We start from the raw sequence: 22,140 nt of genomic DNA, 5'->3' as shown, positions 1-22,140 counted from the left end.
GCATTTCTCTCCTAAAGTGCAGGCACAAGTCACATGACCAGGGGCAGCTGGGAAATTGACAAAATGTCTAGCCCCATGTCAGATTTCAAAATTGAATATAAAAAAATCTGTTTGCTCTTTTGAGAAATGGATTTCAGTGCAGAATTCTGCTGGAGCAGCACTATTAACTGATTCATTTTGAAAAAATGTTTTTTTCCCATGACAGTATCCCTTTAAATAAACTGGCTGGTTTTGCCTTTAATAATGTTATCTTGGTTAAAGGATAAGTAAACCTTTAAAATAAGTGAATTTTAAATTGACAAGGGTGATATGCTAAGCACTTTTGCAATGTACATTCATTATTTATTTATTTTTTTATTCCAAGATATTAATGGATACATGTACTGTCAATATGAATGAATTTTGTTACAACAGCGCCTCTTGCTGATCATTTTCCAACCAGCCTGACCAAGTAGTCAAGGAAGTTGTCAGGAGAAAGAAAGAGGCTGCTCTGATGTTCTTCTGCATAGGAAAAAAATGGAAACCTTTCCTAAGCAAAAGAACATCAGAGCAGCCTCTTTCTTTTTCCTGACAACTTCCTTGACTACTTGGTGGTCAGACTGGTTAGAAAATGGCCAGCAGGTGGCGCTGTTGTACCCAAATTCATTCATATTCCCAGTACATGTTTCCCTTAATATCTTGGAATTAAAAATAAATAAATGATGAGTGTACACTGCAAAAGTGCTTAGAATAGCACCCTCATCAATTTTACATTCGCTTATTTTGAAGGTTTACTTATCCTTTAAGATTAAGTACAAGGTACTTAAAGTACAAGGAAATAGTTTTTAAAAATTGGAATCATTTCATTAAAAAACTTTGATTTCAATACTTATTATTTCATTAAAAAACTTTGATTTCAATACTTCGCCAACTTAAATGAAGTTTAACGTTTTTGGCATTCGAAGGAAAATCGTACGAATCGTATGATTCGTATGGAGTCTTTGGGAGACTGCAATTTGTAGCTTTCTGGATAATGGGTTTCCAGATAATGGATCCCATTCTTGTATTGTATACATGACACCAAGCCTCAAGGGAGGATCATTATTTAATTAACCCCATACATTTTTATATAACATTCTTCCATTTGCTCCAGTTTTTGTGTTTGGTTGTTGCCTGTCCAACCTTCTATCTGAAAATATGTTGCAATACACACACACAAGTGTCTTTACATCATTAAAATAAATTTTCTTACATAATAATTCATCTATCTTCTGGCTGATAGCATCAGGTGGATGAAGTTCTTTGTACACAGCGGAGAGCAACGTTTCCTTTTCTTCTGTGGCTTTTATTTGTAGAACATCAAGTAGACTTTGGTCAACGTCATACAGGTGATGGCCTTTTAAACTTGCATCTGTAATAACAAAAAAAGATGCTAAACTCTATTAGTATATATTTTAGGGCATATATTAGAGTTTTCTTCGAATAATATCGTCCAGACAATATTAATATGTCATTAAGATTGTTAGCCAGCGAGCCTCAGCCAGATGTCCACAGTTTAATTCATCAAGGGCGGAAACAAAACACTGAGAACATTTGATATTCAACTTTCCCTTGTATTTTTCACCAACTATAATATTGGGAGTGACCTCAGCACTGACCATGTATAGAGCACAAGTTAATTAGATATGCACAGCTTAGTTTATACAGGGCTACAAAAACAAATCAGGGAATGTTTCGTAATCCTCAGTCCTTTGGTCAGCTTCCTAGTTTCAGGGATCCTACTGGAGCTATTTCAGGAAACACTTTAGAAGTCTTGATCAAAGCGTCTGTACCAAATCCCCATATAAATTTGGATAGTTGTCATATAATATTTCAAGCTCAAGGCAAGAATGTGTTGTTCTTATTTTGCTACTGTGAGAACCTGGAAACCCCAAATATTAATATGCCTTAAAGGGGAACTATCACGAAAATTTTAATTTAATATAAGCTTCATCATACTGAAAAAAGAAACTTTCTAAATACAACCAATTAAGTATTCTGCATCTGTTTCTCCTCATTCTGTCTTCATGCAGCAGTTGGGTGTCAGATATTCATTGACAGTTACATCCCATATATCTTATAGGGAGGCTCCTTTCCTAGCAGATGATTAGAGCTCATTCAAATAACTGATTCCAGTACAAACAAAATCTAACAAAATAACTGCCTTTTGCAAAACTTCTGCATGTAGAGAGACAGGATGTCTGGTGATTTTAATAGAATGTGTATCTAATACATCTTCTAGGCAAAATGAGCCCCCCTATAAGAGATATAGGATCTAACTGTCAATGATTATCTGACACACAACTCCTGCATGAAGAGAGAATGAAGAGAAACAGATGCTGAGTGTGGAATAGTGAAGATAAACTTGATTATTTCAGAAACGGTACAGAATTTTTAATTGCTTATATTTAGAAAGTTTCGTATTTCAGTATGCTGAAACTTATATTTAGTGATGGGCGAATTTGCGCAGTTTTGCCGAAAAATTGGCGAATTTTGTGCGAAAAAACGGACGCCGGCATCCATTTTTTTTTGACGCAGGTGAATTTTCGCGCCCATTTCACGAATCGCGCAAATTTGCCGCAAATTCGCGCCTGGTGAATAAATTCACCCATCACTAGTTATATTAAATTTTCATTTACCCCTTTAAGTTTGAAAAGTACATGCATATTCAGTAGACAGTATGATTTGCCCTCAATGGTTTAGGGAAAAATATACAGTATATATATATTAATAGTATATCACAGATATATAGTGTGCATGAAACATATGATGGATAGTTAACTAAGTAGAAATAATGGCTTCAAACAGCCATGTTTTTTTGCAATTGTAGCATGATATATAGTAAGTAGTTTTTTCCTCCAGATCTTTGCTTTACCTATGAATACAGCTCTACCTGTGTTCAGCAGTTATGCATTCATGTGTGGTGGGGGGTATGGCATGTAGACTAAATGCAAATAAAAGTGGTTCTTAGAGGGAGGACTCAATAATAGCGATGAGTGATTTTTTTCGCTATGCATGGATCTGTGGCGAAACTCCATATTTTGCCTTCGGAAGATTTTTCCATGAATCGGAGACAGAAATTTGCCAAGAAAAAAACGCTTCAGTGAAATGTATCGTACAGCATAGTTGGAGACCAGAAGTGTATTAACTCTTGATATCTTTCAAGGGGTCAGGAACTTTATATAATATCAGGTTTTATCTGTCTTTATTAGCTTTGACAACTTGGTCGTGCAAGAAAATGATAGTAGATGCTCTGGGTGATTTTAAATATCGCAATCGCTGTCTGGTGGATACTCTTTGGGATTGTGGCTTTAAAAGTAGTGATGGGCGAATTTATTTGCCAGGCACGAATTTGTGGCGAATTTGCATTAATCGACGCCTGCGAATAAATGAGCGAAACGGCCACGAAAATTCGCTGGTGAAAATTCGCTGGTGTCAAAAAAAAAAAAAATGGACGCCGGCGTCTGTTTTTTGTACGCCACCGCATTTTCGCCAAAAACGAGACAGCGAAACAGCACAAATTCACCCATCAATATTTAAAACTTGGTTAGAAGGTATCTTGTGCACACCTTTTACAATTCTAAAAATATTTGCCATGGGGCTAATTTATGAAAGTTTGTAGAACGTTTATTTCTCTGAATCGTACTTTTTTAGCGCAAACAAAACATTTTTCGCATAGTTACTTAATCCACAATTTTTTCGTAATTTATCAAGTGTAAACAATAAAATCTACAGATACAAAAGTAGGACAAGTAAAAGCTGTGGAAGTTCGCTTTTCTTTTCTTGCAAAAGATTTGTTGTTGGTTTTTGGAGATCAAAACCTTCATTAGAATAGAAGAAAAATACTTCGAATTTAGAATGTCTTTTTTGGCTAATTCGACCATCGAATTGGCTACTTCGACTACGACTTTGACTTCGAATCAAACGATTCGAACTAAAAATCGTTCGACTATTCAACCATTCGATAGTCGAAGTACTGTCTCTTTAAAAAAAACTTCGACCCCCTACTTCGCCAACTAAAACCTACCGAGGTACAATGTTAGCCTATGGGGAAGGAATTTCGTTCGATCGATGGATTAAAATCCAATTCGATGGATTTAATCGTTCGATCGAACGATTTTTCCTTCGATCGTACGAACGAAGGAAATGCAGTAACCCTCGATATTCGACCATTAGTAAATGTGCCCCTTAAGTTTGCCCAGGAGCTGTAACCCATAGTAATCAATCTGCAGGTACAATTTACTGGTCACCTTTTTAAAAGCCCTGATTGGTTGTTATGCGTTACTGCTACTTGGCAAACTTTGTGCTTTTTATTCCCTAATGAGAGAATAATGGTCATAAAAAGCATAGTTACGCTTTATTATTATACCAGTTATTATACTAATATAATGCTAGTATTATACACTCTAATGCAATTTTGATATGAAAGCACATTGTGCTTTTAAATAGAGTAACATGCGGGAGCATTATTTTTCTTTCTAGTAGCTATATTTCCGAAATGGACCCTTATTAAAAGTTATACTGTGTTTGTTTGTACTGGCAGAACACAGTGAGTATGTGCATTATCTATTAATGTTCTCAGACGGCACTTTCTGCATAAACATTGCCTTTATTCAGTCTGTATCTGTAAAGGATTTACTTTGAAATGAAAATAAATATTCAATTATTGGGGCTAGCATCAGAAATAGTCCATGGGAAGAGCAAGCAAACCTGTTATTTAAAGAAACCCTTTTTTATGATTCAATAATTCTATTAAATATTTAGTAATATACAACTTAGGGGCAGGTTTTTTAAGGTTCGAGTTGTGTTTTCCATGAGGAATTAGAGGTTTGGAGGCAGGGTCGGACTGGGGGGCTTGGGGCCCACCAGGGCTGCTGCCCCAGGGCCCCCCTTCGGTCCCCCCTGCTGATCCGCCGTACCGTGTTTGTGCGTATGCGTGCAGCACCGGGTTTGTGTGCATGACAAAGGGAGGTCGCTGGCATTAAGGGTGCCCACAAGAGCCAGGGCCCACCGGGTTTTTTCCCAGTGTCCCGCCAGCACAGTCCGACCCTGTTTCGTGGTTATTTTGAGTTAATTGGCTACTTCGACCTTCGACTAGGACTTCGAATCGAACAATTCAACTAAAAATCATTAGACTATTAGACCATTTGAAAGTCGAAGTACTGTCTCTTTAAAAAAAACTTCGACCCCCTACTTCGCCATCTAAAACCTACTGAGGTACAATGTTAGCTCCCCATAGGCTTTCTAGCAATTTTCTGATCGAAGGAATTTCGTTAGATCGATGGATTTAATCGTTCGATCGAACGATTTTTCCTTCGATCGTACGAACGAAGGAAATGCGGTAAGTCCTTCGACTTCGATATTCGAAGTTGATGGATTTTACTTCGACGGTCGAATATCGAGGGATAATAAACTCTCGATATTCGACCATTAGTAAATGTGCCCCTTAAGTTTGCCCAGGAGCTGTAACCCATAGTAATCAATCAGCAAGTACAATTTACTGTACCTGCTCTGTAACGGATCTGGGCCGGCAGGGCCCACAAGAGCCAGGGCCCGCCGGGTTTTTTCCCGGTGTCCCGCCAGCACAGTCCGACCTGTTTCGAGGTTATTTTTGAGTCAAATAATTTGAAAATGTATTATGCCCGACCCTGGAAATAGCTCAAATCTGAAAACACATCATCTAATACCTGTAGAGATCATGTAGGAGTCAATGGGGCAAATTAACTAAAGGCCGAATTTTCGATGCGAAGGCATCGCCACACTTCACGCCAGTGGCGTAACTATAGAGGAAGCAGACCCTGCAATTGCAGGGGGGCCCAGGAGTGTAGGGGGCCCAGTGAGACCCTAATTAATGAGCAATTTTAATATATCTTGGTTAAATAGGCCAACTTATAAATATTTTGGGGCCCTAAATTGAATTTGCTATGGGGCCAGTAACAACTAGTTACGCCACTGCTTCACGCCACTTCGTCAGGCGCTAATTCGCTACCACTACAATAATTCACTAAAATGTAAAGTTGCGTCTCGGGCAGCCAAACGCTGGCAAACTTTCACCAGCATCAATTCGTCAGCGTGAGCATTTCATAGCGACTGCTTATTATTAAAAATGTCCGAGGAAGCATAATAAAGACAAAAGAGATCCTCTAATGCCCTAGACATGAGCCCACCCTAAAACAAATGTGGAATGCCCCTCAAATGGTTTAAAAAAAATGAAAAGTGAAAACTTTTAAAGACAATCTCACTTTAAAATATGAAAAACACCAGCTTTTTTTATAATTTTTATAACTCTTCGGCAAACAGGATATGATGTCACTGACATAAGACAGAGGAGGATGTAGCTTCTTCTTATCAGTTCGCCAGGTCTAGGCTGGCGAAGGAAACTCTGGCGAAAGTGAAAACGTTCTGTAAAATTCACACGTTAGTGAATTTGCCGAGTAAAATGCGTCTGGCGAAAGCGAACATCTTCGATGTACTCTTTCACTAGCGAATTGTCCTCTACGCCTGTTCGTAAATTGGCGATGTCCCTGTGAATGAGATTTCTGGCAAATATTCTCGAGCGATGGCCAATGGCAGAAGTCCCTTGAACCATTTGAAGATGTTAATAGTCTTCATGATGTTCGAGTTTTTTTCAGAGGGTTTCGCTCAAAAACTCGACCAATTCGATTTGTTAACCCTGAACGCACTGATTCGAGTTTTTCCCATTTGAGTTTTTCCTTAAATTAGAAACCATTCCAGTTGTGGGTTCATTTGAGGTTTAAAACCTTCACAAACCTTTAAAATTTCGACCTTTGATAAATAATCCCCTTAATGTGTTTATTCACTGACCATGCCTTGAATTATATCCCTGAAACCGTAGCTTTGGGAAAAGTTTGGGAGGCGTCTGCCAGCATCTTTAGTGAATTAATTTCCCATAACATTTCATTATTAGTAGGTGGACAAAAATGTTGACATTTTGGATAATAGAAATATATCACAGTCTTTCTGAATCATTCGTGTATACACCCTGTTTCTCTATAATTTTAAGGTTATCGGGACTATCATAATATCTTTACACATTTCTTACATAATAACAGCTTATTAAAGGAAAATATTGTTAGTCATTATAGTAATAAAAGTGTAATATAGTATAGTTATGGGACCTGTTATCCAGAATGATCGGGACATAGGGACAAATTCACTAACCTGCGGAGTTGCGCTAGCGCAGGCTTCGCCACACTTTGCCTCACTTCGCCAGGGCGCCGCTAATTCACTAAAATCCGAAGTTGCTTTCAGGCAGACAAATGGTAGTGAAGCTGCGCTAGCGTTAATTCGTCAAGGAAAGCGAAGTTATGCTAGCGATGCCTACTTTGCACACGGCGCCAAGTTAAAGTACAATGGACGTATATGTAGCAACAAATACATTACACTACACAAGACTGGGAAAGCTTCATAAAATAAAATAGAGTTGTTATATTGCCCTATACATGTGCCCACTGTATAGTTTAGGTGCCATATGTTAGGAAATGTAGGGGGGAAGGAGGGTACCCCCAAAAAAAATTATGATCTTTTTCAGCCTATCACCCTTAAAAAAAAGGAAAAGACGCCAGTGTTTTTTTGGACTTAGATAAAATTTCAACTTTTTTTGAAGCAATCCTTATCTTCTCTATTGCACTTCGCCTGGTCTGAGGTGGCGAAGGCAAGTCTGGCGCAAGAGGTAACGTTCAGTAAAATGCGCAAGTTAGTGAATTAGCGTAGTTACATCCCATAGCGCAACTTCGCCTGGTGTAAGGGTTGCGAAATAGCGCTAGAGTAGGTCCACTTCAATAGCAAATTTACGCCAGCGTCCGTTAGTAAATTGGCAAAGTAACGAAATGACGTCACGCTGGCGAATTTGCTTCGCACTTTAGTGAGTTTGCCCCATAGAGTTTCCCTTATGAAATATCTTTAAACATCAATTAAACCAAACAGAATTGTTTTGCATCCAATTAGAATTAATTATATCTTAGTTGGGATCAAGGTACTGTTTCATTACTACAGGGAAAAATGAAATCATTTTAAAAAATTTGAATTATTTTATTATAATGGAGTCCATGGGAGACGGCCTTTCCGTAATTCGGAGCTTTCTGGATAACGGGTTTTCCGGATAATGGACGCTATACCTGTACACTTTAATAAAGGGGGCTCGGTGAATTCACCGCTTCCAAGAAGATGTTCAAAAAAAAAAAAACCACGCTCACCTTTAATTCGAGGAATGCATTTGTCCAACCCAAGGCTCAGAAACCAGTGGCAGAGTTCCTCCGTGCTCATTTCTGATAGAGGTTTCGGTTTCGTTTCAGCAGTAGGATCCTGAAAAAGTGACCAGCAAAAGAAGAACATTATACCTAATACCTAATATACCTCTTTACCTAATGTCTTCTAAAAATCATTTGAACATTAATTAACCCCAAAAGAATTGTTTTGACTCAAATATGAATGAATTATATCTTTGCTGGGATCAAAGGGGCTGTTCACCTTCCAAGACTTTTTCAGTTCAGTTGGTTTGAGATCGTTCACCAGAAATAAAGACTTTGTTTTCATTACTTTCTTTTATTTATTTCTGACGTTTTTACTAATAACGCTGTTCTAAATGGATCCATTAGTTGATCCATGATCCCTGCTGAGCAGAATCTCGGAGTTTTATTAAAGGCAGCTGATATAATTGATCCAATAGTTACATTTATATTCCCTCATAGATCCCACTGAGAAATGGATCAACTAGGGGCAGATTTATCAAGGGTCAAATTTTGAAGTGTAAAATACTTTGAAATTCGACCATCGAATTAAAATACTTCGAATTCGAATATCGAAGTCAAAGTATTTTTCACCGAATTTGGCCATCGAACAATCCAAGTCAAATCGTTAGATCGATTTTAGCGTACGATCGAACGATTTTACTTCGATGTGTAAAGACTTAAAAAATTGTTGTATGAGGTCCCCATAGGCTAACATAGCACTTCGGCATGTTTAATTTGGCGAAGTATTGAAGTAGAAGTAAATTCGAAGTCGTAGTATCCTATTCGATGGTCAAGTAGCCAAAAAATTACTTCCAATTTCGATTTTTTTTTACTTCGAAAATACCCTCGAATTCACTTCGACCCTTGATAAATCTGCCCCTTAATGTAGCAAATTGTGACAATTTATCCTGTTTTGCTTGGCTGAAAAAATTTGCAAAACTGTTAAAAAATGTATGAAATGCCAAAAAATTCATGAAACAAATTTTTTTTTATAGGCAGTAATAAGGCCTTTGGTTGAAATGGAAGGATAAAACTACGTATGCATTTGTCACGGGTCTTTTTTTGTTTTGTTTTGTACAAAACGCAGCTAGCCGCATGGCAAATTATTTACACAGTTTTGCAAACATTTTTCCTGGTGGCGAAACCCAGAAATTTGCAGCAAATCTGTGAATGGCAACATTTTTCACTCATCACTAATATTATTATAATTATCATTATTATGAGCTGCCAGACTGAAACGCCAAAGACAGGAACTTTAAATGGGTGGTTCACCTTTAAATAAACTTTAAGTATATTATAAAATGGCCAATTCCAAGAAAATTTGCAATTGGACTAATTTTTTTTTTATAGTTTTTTAATGATTTGCCTTTTTCTTCTGATTCTTTCCAGCTTTCAAGTGGGGGGGGTCTAAAAATGCTCTGTAAGGCTGCAAATTTATTGTTATTGCGACTTTTAAATACTCACAGGGGCAGATTTATCAAGGGTCGAAGTGAATTCGAGGGAATTTTCGAAGTAAAAAATTTGAAATTCAGTCATTTTTTGGATACTTCAACCATCAAATAGGATACTACGACTTCAACTTTACTTTGACTTTGAGTTAAAGTAAAAATCGTTTGAATATTCGACCATTCAATAATCGAAGTACTGTCTCTTTAAAAAGACTTCAACTTCAATACTTCACCAATTAAACCTGCCGAAGTGCTATGTTAGCCTATGGGGACCTTCTACAAACTTTTTTAAAGTCTTTACACATCGAATAAAAATCCTTCGATCGTACCCTAAAATCGTTCAAATCATTTGATTCGATCTATTTAATCATTCGTTTCAAACGATTTCATCGTTCGATCGAATGATTTTTATTCGATAGTACGATTGCCAAATTCGGTAAAAAAACTTCGAAGTTTTTCAATTCGATGGTCGAATTTCGAAGTTTTTTGTACTTCGAAATTCGACCCTTGATAAATCTGCACCATATTTTTGTTCAGACCCTCCCCTAATTATATTCCAGTCTCTTGTTCAAACCAATGCATGGTTGCTAGGGTATGCTGAATAAACTAAAATGCTAAATAAAAACCTGAATAACTCAAAAACCACAAATAATAAAAGATGAAAAACAATTTCAAATTGTCTCGGAATATTCCTCTCTAAATCATACTAAAAGTTTGCTCAAAGGTGAATAATCCTTTTAAACTTTAAACCTTCATTTTGGGAAAAACGGTAAATGGAAGGCAATTGGAAAAGTAATTCTGGAGAACAATCTGAGAATAACTAATCTTAAAAGAGTGTTTGGATGGTGACCAACCCCTTTAAGTACAAGCTACTGTCTTATAAATACAGAGAGAAAGGAAATCATTTTTAAACATCTGAATTATTTGATTAAAATGAAGTCTGTGGGAGATGTGGGGTAATTCTGAGGTTTCTGGATAATGGGTTTCTGGATAACAGATTCCATTCGTGTAATATATAATATAATAATGTGCATCTACAAGTGCAGTTGCCTTCCCTGTGAATTCCCCCCAGTCAGCTTTGCATACAACCACACTATTTAAAGAAACTTTCATCAAAATGTGCTCCTTGCATTTCCGAAATAATCGCACTCAACTCTGTTTAGTCCTTCCTGCATTCCCTCCTCAATTGAGAGCTGCTCCATCTATAGACATGGGAACCCTGGAGATACCGCTACCTCCAGACCAAGCAGTAGCTCCAGGGTTCCTTCAGTGCCTACATCAGGCGCCACATTACTGGTGTTTGCATGTGAGCACCAATAGAGCCCAGAGCAGTGCAATTTACCATCAACCCCCTGCAATTTGTTCACTGCACTTGCAGACATTCATGTGCCTGTGATGTACAGGAGTAATGCAGGTCTCTGGCTGCAAATGTCCCTCATTATTCTTAGAACAAAACAACTCTGGCTATTCTAACAGTTTCTGTATATGAATTAGGGATGCACTGAATCCTCTATTTTGGATTCAGCCAAACCCCCGAATCCTTCACGAAAGATTCGGCCGAATACCGAACTGAATATTAACCCTAATTTGCATATGCAAAGGAAGGTGAAAACATTTTTTCCTTCCTTGTTTTGTGACAAAAAGTCACGCGATTTCCCTCTCCGCACCTAATTTGCATATGCAAATTAGGATCCGGATTTGGTTCGGCCAGGCAGAAGGATTCAGCCAAATGCGAATCCTGCTGAAAAAGGCCGAATCCTGGCCGAATCCCGAACCGAATCCTGGATTAGGAGCATCCCTAATATGAATACTTATTTGCAAATTTAGGAGATAATGGTAACATTAAACTCGACTTTTTGAAGATTTATTATATCCCAATGCTGCAAAAAGCCTGTATCCAAAAAAAACACGCCATCTCAGACCTGTTGAGGTCATGTATAAGTCAATGGGAGAAGCGCCTATCTCAATTTGAAGATTTCGTGGTCTGCGCTCGGTTTAGCCTGAAAATCCGGTTTTTGGGCAAAAAACTCCAAAAATTAGAGCGAATCAGGTAAAAGCGGGTTAAGCAATTTGGGGAAAAGCCCAAAAAATTTGAGCATGGGAGTTTGTTTTTTATTTTTAAATTTATTTAAAATGTTATTTTATATTTTAAATAAAATATGAGATGAATTTGGCTTTTAGTAATTAACCCCCTAAATGTCCTGGGTTCAAACACATTTACTCTACAATCTATTATAGCTTTATCAATAAAGCTCAGGATTATGGAAAGCCCGTCTTCCATTGGATCCATTTTATACAAACAATTCGATTTTTTTCAGTTTTCTCTGTGATAATAAAACAGCACATTGTACTTAATAGTAACTAAGCTGCATTAATCCATATCAGTGGCAAAACAGTTTAATTTACTGTTTAAATACTTTTAAGTAGACAGGTATGGGGATCCAAATTATGCAAAAACACCTAATCCGGAATACCCCAGGTCCCAAGCATTCCGGGTAATAGATCCCACAGCTAATTTACGTTGAAGATTGTTACGATGCATTTGCACACACACATACAATAATAGTATAAACAAAACAATTGAGTCTTACCATTTCTTTATTGATCTCATTGTCCACTTTTAAGGTTTGGGAATAGGAGGCTGTAAAATTAAAAAATAGAATGTAACAGATATGTATTCATGTATAACTTTAATTATAAATTGATGCTCTGCACATAGTGCTTTACAATACAATATACTACAGATATGACACCTGTTATCCAGAATGCTCGGGACTTGAGGTTTTCCGGATACCGGATTTTTCCGTATTTTGGATCTATATACCTTAAGTCTGCTAGAAAATCATGTAAACATGAAATAAACCCCATAAGCTGGTTTTGCTTCCAATAAGATTTAATTATATCTAAGTTTGGGGTCAAGTACAAGATACTGTTTTATTATTACAGAGAAAACGTGAATCATTTTTAAACATTTTGATTATTTTGATAAAATGGAGTCTATGGGAGATGGGCATTCTGTAATTCGGAGCTTTCTGGATAACAGGTGTCTGGATAACTGATCCCATACCTGTACAATATAGTAAGAGAACAAACAGTGGGACAGAGAGAGCAATGAATAAAGGCAAAAATATCTGACATCAAATAATTGTTTAGCCCAACTCTAAACCCTAAGTGGCCTTCAAGCTGGGCTTTCTGGTATTTAAGAGAGCAAATAAGAATTCTCCCAAAATCTTCCCCAAACTAACCTTTAGGAAAACCGTAGGGCATAGGACCTCAGTGACGTAGGTATAAAAAACACTTTGTTTCTTTCAGCATAAAAAATGCAGGTGGATTAGAATACCCAGTAACGTAACTTGGTGGGGGCAGGCCCTGGTGCGGGCCGTGCAGACGGGCCCGCCCCCACCCTCGTCTGCGCAATTTTTCTCTGCCGCTGCAGCCGGCTGCAGCGCGCACGATCTTCCGGGGGGGGGGGCCCTGCGGGGGTGCGGGCCCTGGCCCATTTGCACCCCCTGCTCCCCCGGTAGTTACGCCCCTGAGAATACCCCTGACCCTAACATCTGCCTACTATAGATGCCATTAAAGGCAGCATACAATGAGCTATGCTAAACTGGATGTGAATATAATGGTTAGGTTATTATATTTATGTGTATATGCAACCAGGCAGGGTTCTACGACTGCTGTTAATAATTACATTGTGTTGTCGGCAGCTAAATAAACTAGATATACGCTCCATTTATATTTCCCAAATTAAAGTATTATATTAAATTTGACATAAAGCGACAGTATCACATACATACCTAAACTTATTCTTCTGTTTTTTCGATTCTTTAAACATGCGCGCGTCTGATTATTGCTGGTAAGTGGGGAAAGATTTCCAAGGCTGTATCTTCTATCAGACATTGTCTTGAGACATATGGTAACATAAGTAAGATGATGATACATACATTACATAATATTAGCACAAATAGATTTAGAGGTGATTTATCAAAGGTCGAGTTTGTGAGGTTTTTCATACCTTGAATGAACTCACAGCTCAAATGGTTTCCGATTGATTAAAAAAAACCCCGAATGGAATAAACTTGAACCAGTGAGTTTGGGGTGAAAACCCCGAAATTTATCTTCAAGTTTTTCAAAAGAGTTTTTTGGGTAAAAACAACTTGACTTATGATAAATGACCCCTTAATATTAGTACAACTCTACAAGGCATGCACACTAAGGGGCAGCGTTAATTAACCCTCGATATTCGACTGGGAATTAAAATCCTTCGACTTCGAATATCGAAGTCGAAGGATGTTGCGCAAATAGTTAGATCGAACGATTCAAAGGAATAATCGATTCGAAGGATTTTAATACATCGATCGAGCCTATGGGCTAACATTGAGTTCGGTAGCTTTTAGGTGGCGAACTAGAGGGTCGAAGTTTTTTCTTAAAGAGACAGTACTTCGACTAACGAATGGTCGAATAGTCAAACGATTTTTAGTTCGAATCCTTCGATTCGAAGTCGAAGTCGTAGTCGAAGGTCGAAGTAGCCCATTCGATGGTCAAAGTAGCCAAAAAAAACACTTCGAAATGCGAAGTATTTTTTCTTCTATTCCTTCACTCGAACTTAATGAATGGGCCCCTATAACTTAACTAGAAAGCTCAACTAACTCTATCTCAATACCAGACAATGGAAGGTAAGGTAAGGTCTTGGTAATGTTCGTACATGGAGAAGAAACTGGCTAAAGGATTAGGTTTGTGGGTCAGAGAGTGGGTGTCACTGGTATAGTCTCTGCTTGGAGTAGGGTTCTTACCAGGGTCCCATAGGGTTCTTTATTGTGTTCACTTTTATTCCTGAACCAACAATTATATATTTTTTAGCTGTAATATTGGTATGTACGCAACCATCTCAGTGCATTGTGTCTGATCCTGTGCTTTCAGAAAGAGCCAGATATTGCACATAAACAAACTGGACAGACCATCAAATATTGTGTCATACTCCCTAGCCCAAAAAAGAAATAAATTGCTATTTTTATTCATGACTGCTTCTGAGAAAGCTTTTGTAATGAAATCTTACCCCGGTGGGGGTCGGTGGGGGTCGGCGGGGACGCCCGCCGCACTCCAAGTGGGGACGCCCGCCATGATGTTCTGCGCCGGTTCCTAGGGCATGCGCCGTTCGCCTCCTTGCATCTTGAAGGCGCAGGCAATGGCACGAAATTTAAAAGTACCTAAAGGTACATTTTCTTTTATCACATTGCCCGTTATAGGAGTTTGTTCCTGGTGCTTCCTGAGCTTTTGCTATTCCTGTTTTGAACCTGTTTGATTCCTGTTGTGACCCCTGCCTGGCTTTTGACTATTCTGACCTCTGGATCCTGACCCCTGCCTGAATACCGACTACCTTTTCTGCTTTACCCTCTGATTGACTTCCTGGTTTGATCCTTGCCTGCCTGACTATGTTTATTCTCTGCCTGCCTCGACCCGGCCTGATCTGACTACTCTATTGCCTAACGCCTTGTACTATGACCTTCTGCCCAAAGACTTTGCTTTAGTCGTGCCCCTCTGCCTATCCAGAACCGCTAGCCTTGCACCTCTCGTTTAAGTCCTGGTGGCTGAGGGCTTCTCCCGAGGCCAAAGAGCGAGCCAAGACCAGGGTGCTTGGCATTTGTTCTGGTGTTGGGTGCCGACCGTTACAGCTTTATTCTATTATTCAATAAAACAAGAAATTCCTTTGATAACAGATATTATCTCATACCTTAATCAACTAAGTTGGCAGGAAGCTAGCAAGGCTAAAACAAGTGAAGCTAAATTCAAGTCTTATAAAAAGACATAGTCACTCTATTTTGATAGAAAAACAAAAATCAGATCTTTAAATTGTTGGTGTAAATATTTAATCTACTCTCCATGATTGAGAGATCTCTCCTTTCTGTTTTAGTATAGGTATGTTTGGAAACAATGGATCTTTTCCTTTTCTTTATTCATCCTCTGGGCATAGTTTAATATGTTAAGCTATTGGTTTGTTTATCTATTGATTTTTTTATTGATCATTTTTTTCTTTCCATATCCTGATTTCTTGGGTAAGCTGATAGTTGGGACTTATATTCTGGAACCTGCATCTGAACATTCTGTCACCATGAAACATATATATTTATTGTCAAACTTTATTAAAATGCTTAAAAAAAACAAAGCAAGAAAGAGCCAGCACTTCACATTGGAACTGCTTTTAGATAAGCTATTGTTTCTCCAACTCATTGTAACTGAAGGAGTCACAATGGGACTTGGATTTTTACTATTGAGTGCTGTTATCTTGTGTCAAGGAGCTGCTATCTGGTTACCTTCACATTGTTCTGTTGAACAGGGAGGGGAGCTGTTATCACTCTAACTTGCAGCACAGCAGTAAAGAGTGACTGAAGTTTATCTGAAGTCTGACACCTGGGAAACAGGCAATATGTCTAGCCCCATGTCAGATATCTGCCGGAGCAACAATATTAACCGATGCATTTTGAAAAAAAAAACATGTTTTCCCATCATAGAAATGACCTAGGGGAGGTTATCAGTGTTTGCAGATGGCACAAAACTATGCAGCCCAATTAATTCCATACAGGACTTCCGGCAGGATCTGACAAACTGGCGCGTCTTTTTTTTTGTCATACAAGTCTATGGCCGTCATTTCCGCGGCGAAACAAGTCCGAAAAAAATTGGCCATCCCTACTATTGAGAACATGGTTGTCCACAAAACGTGTCAAGCTTGTTGGCTGCTGTGCGCTCCAGTGTCGGACTGGCCCGGCGGGAAACCGGGAAAAAACCCGATGGGCCCCGACCCTCGTGGGCCCCTGCCGGGCCAGAACCCTTTCCAATCGCGAAAAAAAATTTCTGGCGATGCGCAGCGCCGCCTGCGCGCCAAACCTGTTGCGCATGCGCACCGAAACACGCTGTTTCGCATGCGCGCCGAGCGCCGGTGTTGCTGGCCCGACGCATTTTAGTAGGGGGCGGGGGGCCGGAGGGGGGGGCCGGAGGGGGGCCCCTGGACAGCAGTCCCGGTGGGCCCCCAGCCCCCAGTCCGACCCTGGTGCGCTCTGTCTGTTGTTTTAAAGATTTTCTAATAAAGCAATGGTTTTAAAACCTGCTGGTTTAAGAATATTGTTCGGAAACCTTCGGCATCGGAAACAGTTTTCACAGGTCAGTGAGTGAGTGCTCCCTGTTTTTGTGTTTCCTAAATTCATTTGCCATCTTGGATTCAGGAAGAATGTTTCCCTCTCTGAGGCGATTTGAAAAGACAAGATTTTAATGGGGGAATGTAATAAAAGTCTCCAAGAGAAAAACAATTAACACCAATAAGAATTAAAATTCACATCTCACAATGTAATATTCTTCCTTAAACTGTTAACTGTGAATTTTAATTGTGCGTAGTGAATTTTAATTGCACACTTTTAAAAAGTGCTTGAAGGTGTCGTAATCTTTTGGAACAAACATAACTTTTTCAGTAAGAAGTTTTATAACATTCACAGCGCAAACTATAAAATTGACAAACTTTCTTCCACTGTCAGAAGAGGTCACTAAACAGTTTCCGGTTTTGCAAAAGCTTTATTACATTTGTGCAAAGGAAAATTTGTTCGTGCAAAGGCATAACTTTTCGCATTGCGAATAGTTTTTCCGTTACCGACTTTTATTACATTCCCCTTTAAGAGTATTTTTCCTTTCTCTTTTTCAACTAGTAGTTGGGCAGGCTTTATTTTAACATAAGGTTCAACTATATGGATGTGTAACTTGTTTAACTTAAATATGTTACTTTTAGACAAGTACTAAGTAAAAACATTGATTTTAGCCTTTTAGGGTAATATTATCTCCTGTACAGCGATACATTTCCCCTTGGCAAAACGAAACCTGGCGCTTTAGGCAGAGACCCACTGCGGGAGGACACTCGGAACAATTCGTTTTCTGAAGTCGCATGAAGTTTTCTCATGAGGCAACTTTGGGCAACTTCAGAAAACAAAGCACTCGGAGTGCCATCCCGCTGGAGATTTCGATTCTAGCCGGCGGGAAGGCAGTTCAGGGAGATTAGTCGCCTGAAGAAGAGGCGATTTGTCGCCGGGCAACTAAATATCCCTGAATCTCCACGTGTCTCTGCCCTAGGGGCAAATTTACTTACCTCCGAAATTGCGCCAGCGACGGCTTCGCTGACATCGAAACACTTCGCCAGGCGTAGATTCACCAGGACAACGTTAATTCCCGAAAATCCGAAGTTGCGTCCAGGGCGCCAAATGCTTGTGAAGTTGCATTAGTGTTACTGCGGCAAGCAAAGCGAAGTTACGCTAGCGTTGGCTAATTTGCATATGACGGGAAGTTAAAGTACAATGGACGTATATGTTGCAACAAATACATTACACTACATAAGCCCAGGGAAACTTAATAAAATAAAATAAAGTTGTTCTATTGCCCTAAACATGAGCCCAGTGTATAGTTTATGTGCCATATGTTAGGAAATGTAGGGTACCGCCCAAAAAAATGATTAGTGATGGGCGAATTTATTCGCCAGGAGTGAATTCGCAGCGAATTTGCGTGATTCGCCGACGGCGAATAAATTTGTGAAACGGGGGTGAAAATTTGTTGGCGAAAATTGGCTGGCGTCAAAAACCAGATGCTGGCGTCAAAAACGAGATGCCGGCACCGTTTCGCAAATTTTTGGCCGTTTCGCAAATTTTTTGCCGTTTAGCGAATTTCACAGGAAATTCACAAAAACCGCCCATCATTAATTATGATCTTTTGCAGCCTATCACCCTGTAAAAAGTAAACGACGCCAACATTTCAACAATTTTTTGACCAAGTCCTATCTACTCTATTGCACTTTGCCTGGTCTGAGGTGGCGAAGGAAAGTCTGGCGCAAGAGTTCAGGAAAATCTCAAATTAGCGTAGTTAGCGTAGTTACGCTCGTTCGCCAGAGTGCAACTTCGCCTGGCGTTAGGGTGCGAAGTACCGCTAGCCTCTATCTCCTTCGCTAGTAAATCTGCGAAGTTCCGAAATGACATCACGCCCTTTAGTAAATTTCCCCCCTAGTGTCTTGATTTGGCCCAGGATTATCACAGCTTTTTTGTTATCAGTATAGAACCCACTTTCCATTACACATGTGTTAGAAATGTGTGTGATTTATTAGTAGTAACTGCTTAGGATAAATGATGGACTGTCTTTAAAATTTCAGTATTAATAAATCTGGTTAGAAATACATTCATAGGTCATTGTTGCTTAACTTTAACTAATGGGACCCACATTGAGTCTTGAAGTTGGTTTTCTAACCCTATATTTAAATTAAAATGATGCATTTGCTTCTACTATCAGCTGCAAATATAAACGACCTCTGAATGACGTAAAACCTGTTTTTTATTCCTGACCTATTTGTAAAGAATCCCAGATGTAGGTCAGCTGATACCTCGGGTGTATATCATTGCCTTTTTAACATGCTGCGGCCAAATACATATTTAGTTGATAAAAATGCTACACACCTTGTATAATGCAAATAACCCTAAAATGAATAGCTTCTTTATCTCATATCTTCTGTATAGACCTGTGAGGCTTTCTGATTTCCTGGGTTGTCTATATTAGGGAATATGCTGAAGTTGTTGCTGGCATACCTCCCATCTGTCCCATTTTTCGTGGGACAGTCCCGATTTTGACAGCTGTTACGGAAATGTCCAGACTTTCTCTTTGATCTCCTGCACTGAACAGCCAGAAAAAGATACAACGTTTCTAACTTAATTGGCTTTTGGCAGAGAGCCCAAAATATGTGACTTCGGTGCACTTCGATACTTTCGTAACAATTTTAGATAAGCAAAACAATTGTACCAATTTAATATATGCAGGTCTCTTGGGGAAACTGTGAGGGTAATTCACCTTCATTAGCAAAACTTTAATAACACATAAAAACCCCAGAAATGTGTTCAAACGTTCATAACCTGCCAATTTTTGTAAAACGAACATGGTAATTAGGGGGTGTGGCCACAAAACAGACGTGGTCCAAAAAATTGCCATGCCAAGTCTTTTTATCCCTCTTTCTATTTCCGAAATGTTGGGAGGTATGTGCTGGTACCACTGATCTAACCTAACTTAACTTAGCAAGTAGGGCCATTTTCTGCTTGCAGTGGACACATGGATGAGTTAGTGCAAGTCAAAGCACTTTCTTGCATTAAAACAATTCAAAACTATTTAAGATACTAACTGATGGAATCTCATGAGAGTTATTGTGCTATTACAGGTCAACAACAATGTATATGACATTTTTAAATGGTGTTTAGTGATGAGCGAATCTGCCCCGTTTCGCATCGCTGATTAATTCACTAAACAGCTGAAAAATTTACATTAAAGTCTGCTCCAGCCCCTCAGCTGACTCCATGACTGCAGTCTACTCCAGCCCCTCAGCCGACTCCATGCCTGCAGTCTACTCCAGCCCCTCAGCCGACTCCATGCCTGCAGTCTGCTCCAGCACCTCAGCCAACTCCATTACTGCAGTCTGCTACAGCTACAGTAAATTCGCCAGCGACGTTGTGTCCAGGGCGCCGAACTCTGGCAAAGTTGCGCTAGTGTTACTGCACCAAGCAAAGCAAAGTTGCGCTAACGTTGGCTAATTTGCATACGGCGGGAAGTTAAAGTTGAATGGACGTATATGTTGCAGCAAATACATTACTCTACACAAGCCCAGGGAAACCTTAATAAAATAAAATAAAGTTGTTATATCGCCCTACACATGAGCCCAGTGTATAGTTTATGTGCCATATTGTAGAAAATGTAGGGGGCAAGACGGGTACCCAAAAAAAATTTTACAGACTTTTGCAGCCTATCACCCTTAAAAAAGTAAAAGACAAGCGTTTTTTGGGACTTTTTTCAACTAAAAATTAATGAAGCCCAATACACTCCATTGCACTTCCCCTGGCCTGAGCTGGTGAAGTCTGGTGTAACAGGTAACGTTCAGTAAAATGCGCATTTTAGTGAATTTGCAAAATAAAGCTCTTTCGCTGAGTGAAACTTCGTCTGGCGTAAGAGTGTGAAGTAGCGATAGAGTCTATCTCCTTCGCTAGCGAATTTTCTCTAACGTTAGTCACTTCGCCCTTTAGTAAATTTGCCCCATTGTGTTTTCCAAAATCACAAATGCAGATATATATCAGGTTGTGACAGTGTGTGCATTCATTTTCCATTTTTATTATGCTTTTAATATAATACACTATTTCATACTTACAGGGGACATTCTCGAAGTATCAAATGGTAGAAATCGAATTATTCGAGACATCCGTTCTGAGTCACAGCATCCGTTTTTAACATTTTCGTCTGAAAGAAAATAAGACGACCCCTTGTTAATGGTATGAATATTACACAGCAGATTTCATCTTCTACCGACTCATTTAAATGACAGAAAGCTATTAAACAACACAAAAATGAGGCCAGTAGGGGTCATTTACGATCACTAGCGCCATTGCTGTTCCACAAATTTTCCCAAAATCTTAACACACTGGCCACAACTGCCCCAGGCACAACTCCCCCTGGTGGAATTTTGGGTAAGAATGTTGCATTGTGGGGGAAAAAGCATGCCTATTGTGATTTTGGTTGTAAATGACCTTTATGTTGTTTTGGAAATTGTACAGTCTTCATTTAGGCAAACATTTTATTAATTTTATTAATTCTCCTTCATGTGTTGGCGGCCACATGAAGGAGAAGTGTACGCGCAGGAGGTGTTCAAAGGGGGGTTATAGGGGGCCGGAAGGGGTTTTGTGGATGGGGTGGGGGGGTGTGTATGTGGTGCCTAGTGATGGGCGAATTTATTCGCCAGGCGCGAATTCGCGTGATTCGCCGTCGGCGAATACATTTGCAAAACCCCCGCGAAAATTGGACGCTGGCGAATTTTCTGGATAATGGATCTTTCCATATTTTGGATCATCACACCTTAAGTCTACTAGAAAATAATGTAAATATTAAATAAACCTCATAGGTTGGTTTTGCCTCCAATAAGGATTAATTATATCTTAGTTGGGATCAAGTACAAGGTACTGTTTTATTATTACAGAGAAAAAGGAAATCATTGTAAAAATTTGGATTGTTTGGATAAAATGGAGTCTATGGCTTTTCCGTAACTCGTTTCCGGATCCCATACCTGTAATAATAAAACAGTATCTTGATCCCACCGAAGATATAATTAATCCTTATTGGAAGCAAAACCAGACTAGTGATGGGTGAATTTATTCACCAGACGCGAATTCTAATAAATTCCCAAATTTGCTGGGAAAAATTTTTGACGCTGGTGACGGTTTTGACGCCGGCGTCAAAGTTTTTTTGGCCTCGAAATCCCCGCTTCGTGAATTTTCCTCCAGTTTCTCGAATTTGTGGGAAATTTGCGAAATTCATGGCGCAGCGAAACGGGACAAATTCGCCCATCACTAAACTAGACTATTGGGTGTATTTAATGT

General features: G+C 39.2%; 1 protein-coding gene across 1 annotated transcript in view; it reads right to left on the bottom strand.

Moving 5' to 3' along the window:
- The window catches only part of LOC121393584, a 36,064-nt gene extending 14,863 nt beyond the window's left edge, over positions 1-21,201 (bottom strand). Inside the window, exons 1-5 of the mRNA XM_041562413.1 lie at positions 20,919-21,201; positions 13,516-13,621; positions 12,310-12,359; positions 8,235-8,343; positions 1,232-1,390 (exon numbers count right to left, since the gene is read on the bottom strand). Coding sequence (XP_041418347.1) covers positions 1,232-1,390; positions 8,235-8,343; positions 12,310-12,359; positions 13,516-13,621; positions 20,919-20,969 — 475 coding nt within the window. The 5' untranslated portion in view covers positions 20,970-21,201. The remainder of the gene's footprint in view (positions 1-1,231; positions 1,391-8,234; positions 8,344-12,309; positions 12,360-13,515; positions 13,622-20,918) is intronic.
- Positions 21,202-22,140: the final 939 nt, after the last annotated feature.

The sequence above is a fragment of the Xenopus laevis genome, chromosome 5L, assembly GCF_017654675.1.
Source record: "Xenopus laevis strain J_2021 chromosome 5L, Xenopus_laevis_v10.1, whole genome shotgun sequence".
Classification (NCBI taxonomy): Eukaryota; Metazoa; Chordata; class Amphibia; order Anura; family Pipidae; genus Xenopus; species Xenopus laevis.
The sequence above is the reverse complement of the archived record's forward strand: the minus strand, read 5'-3'. Positions and strand labels throughout refer to the sequence as shown.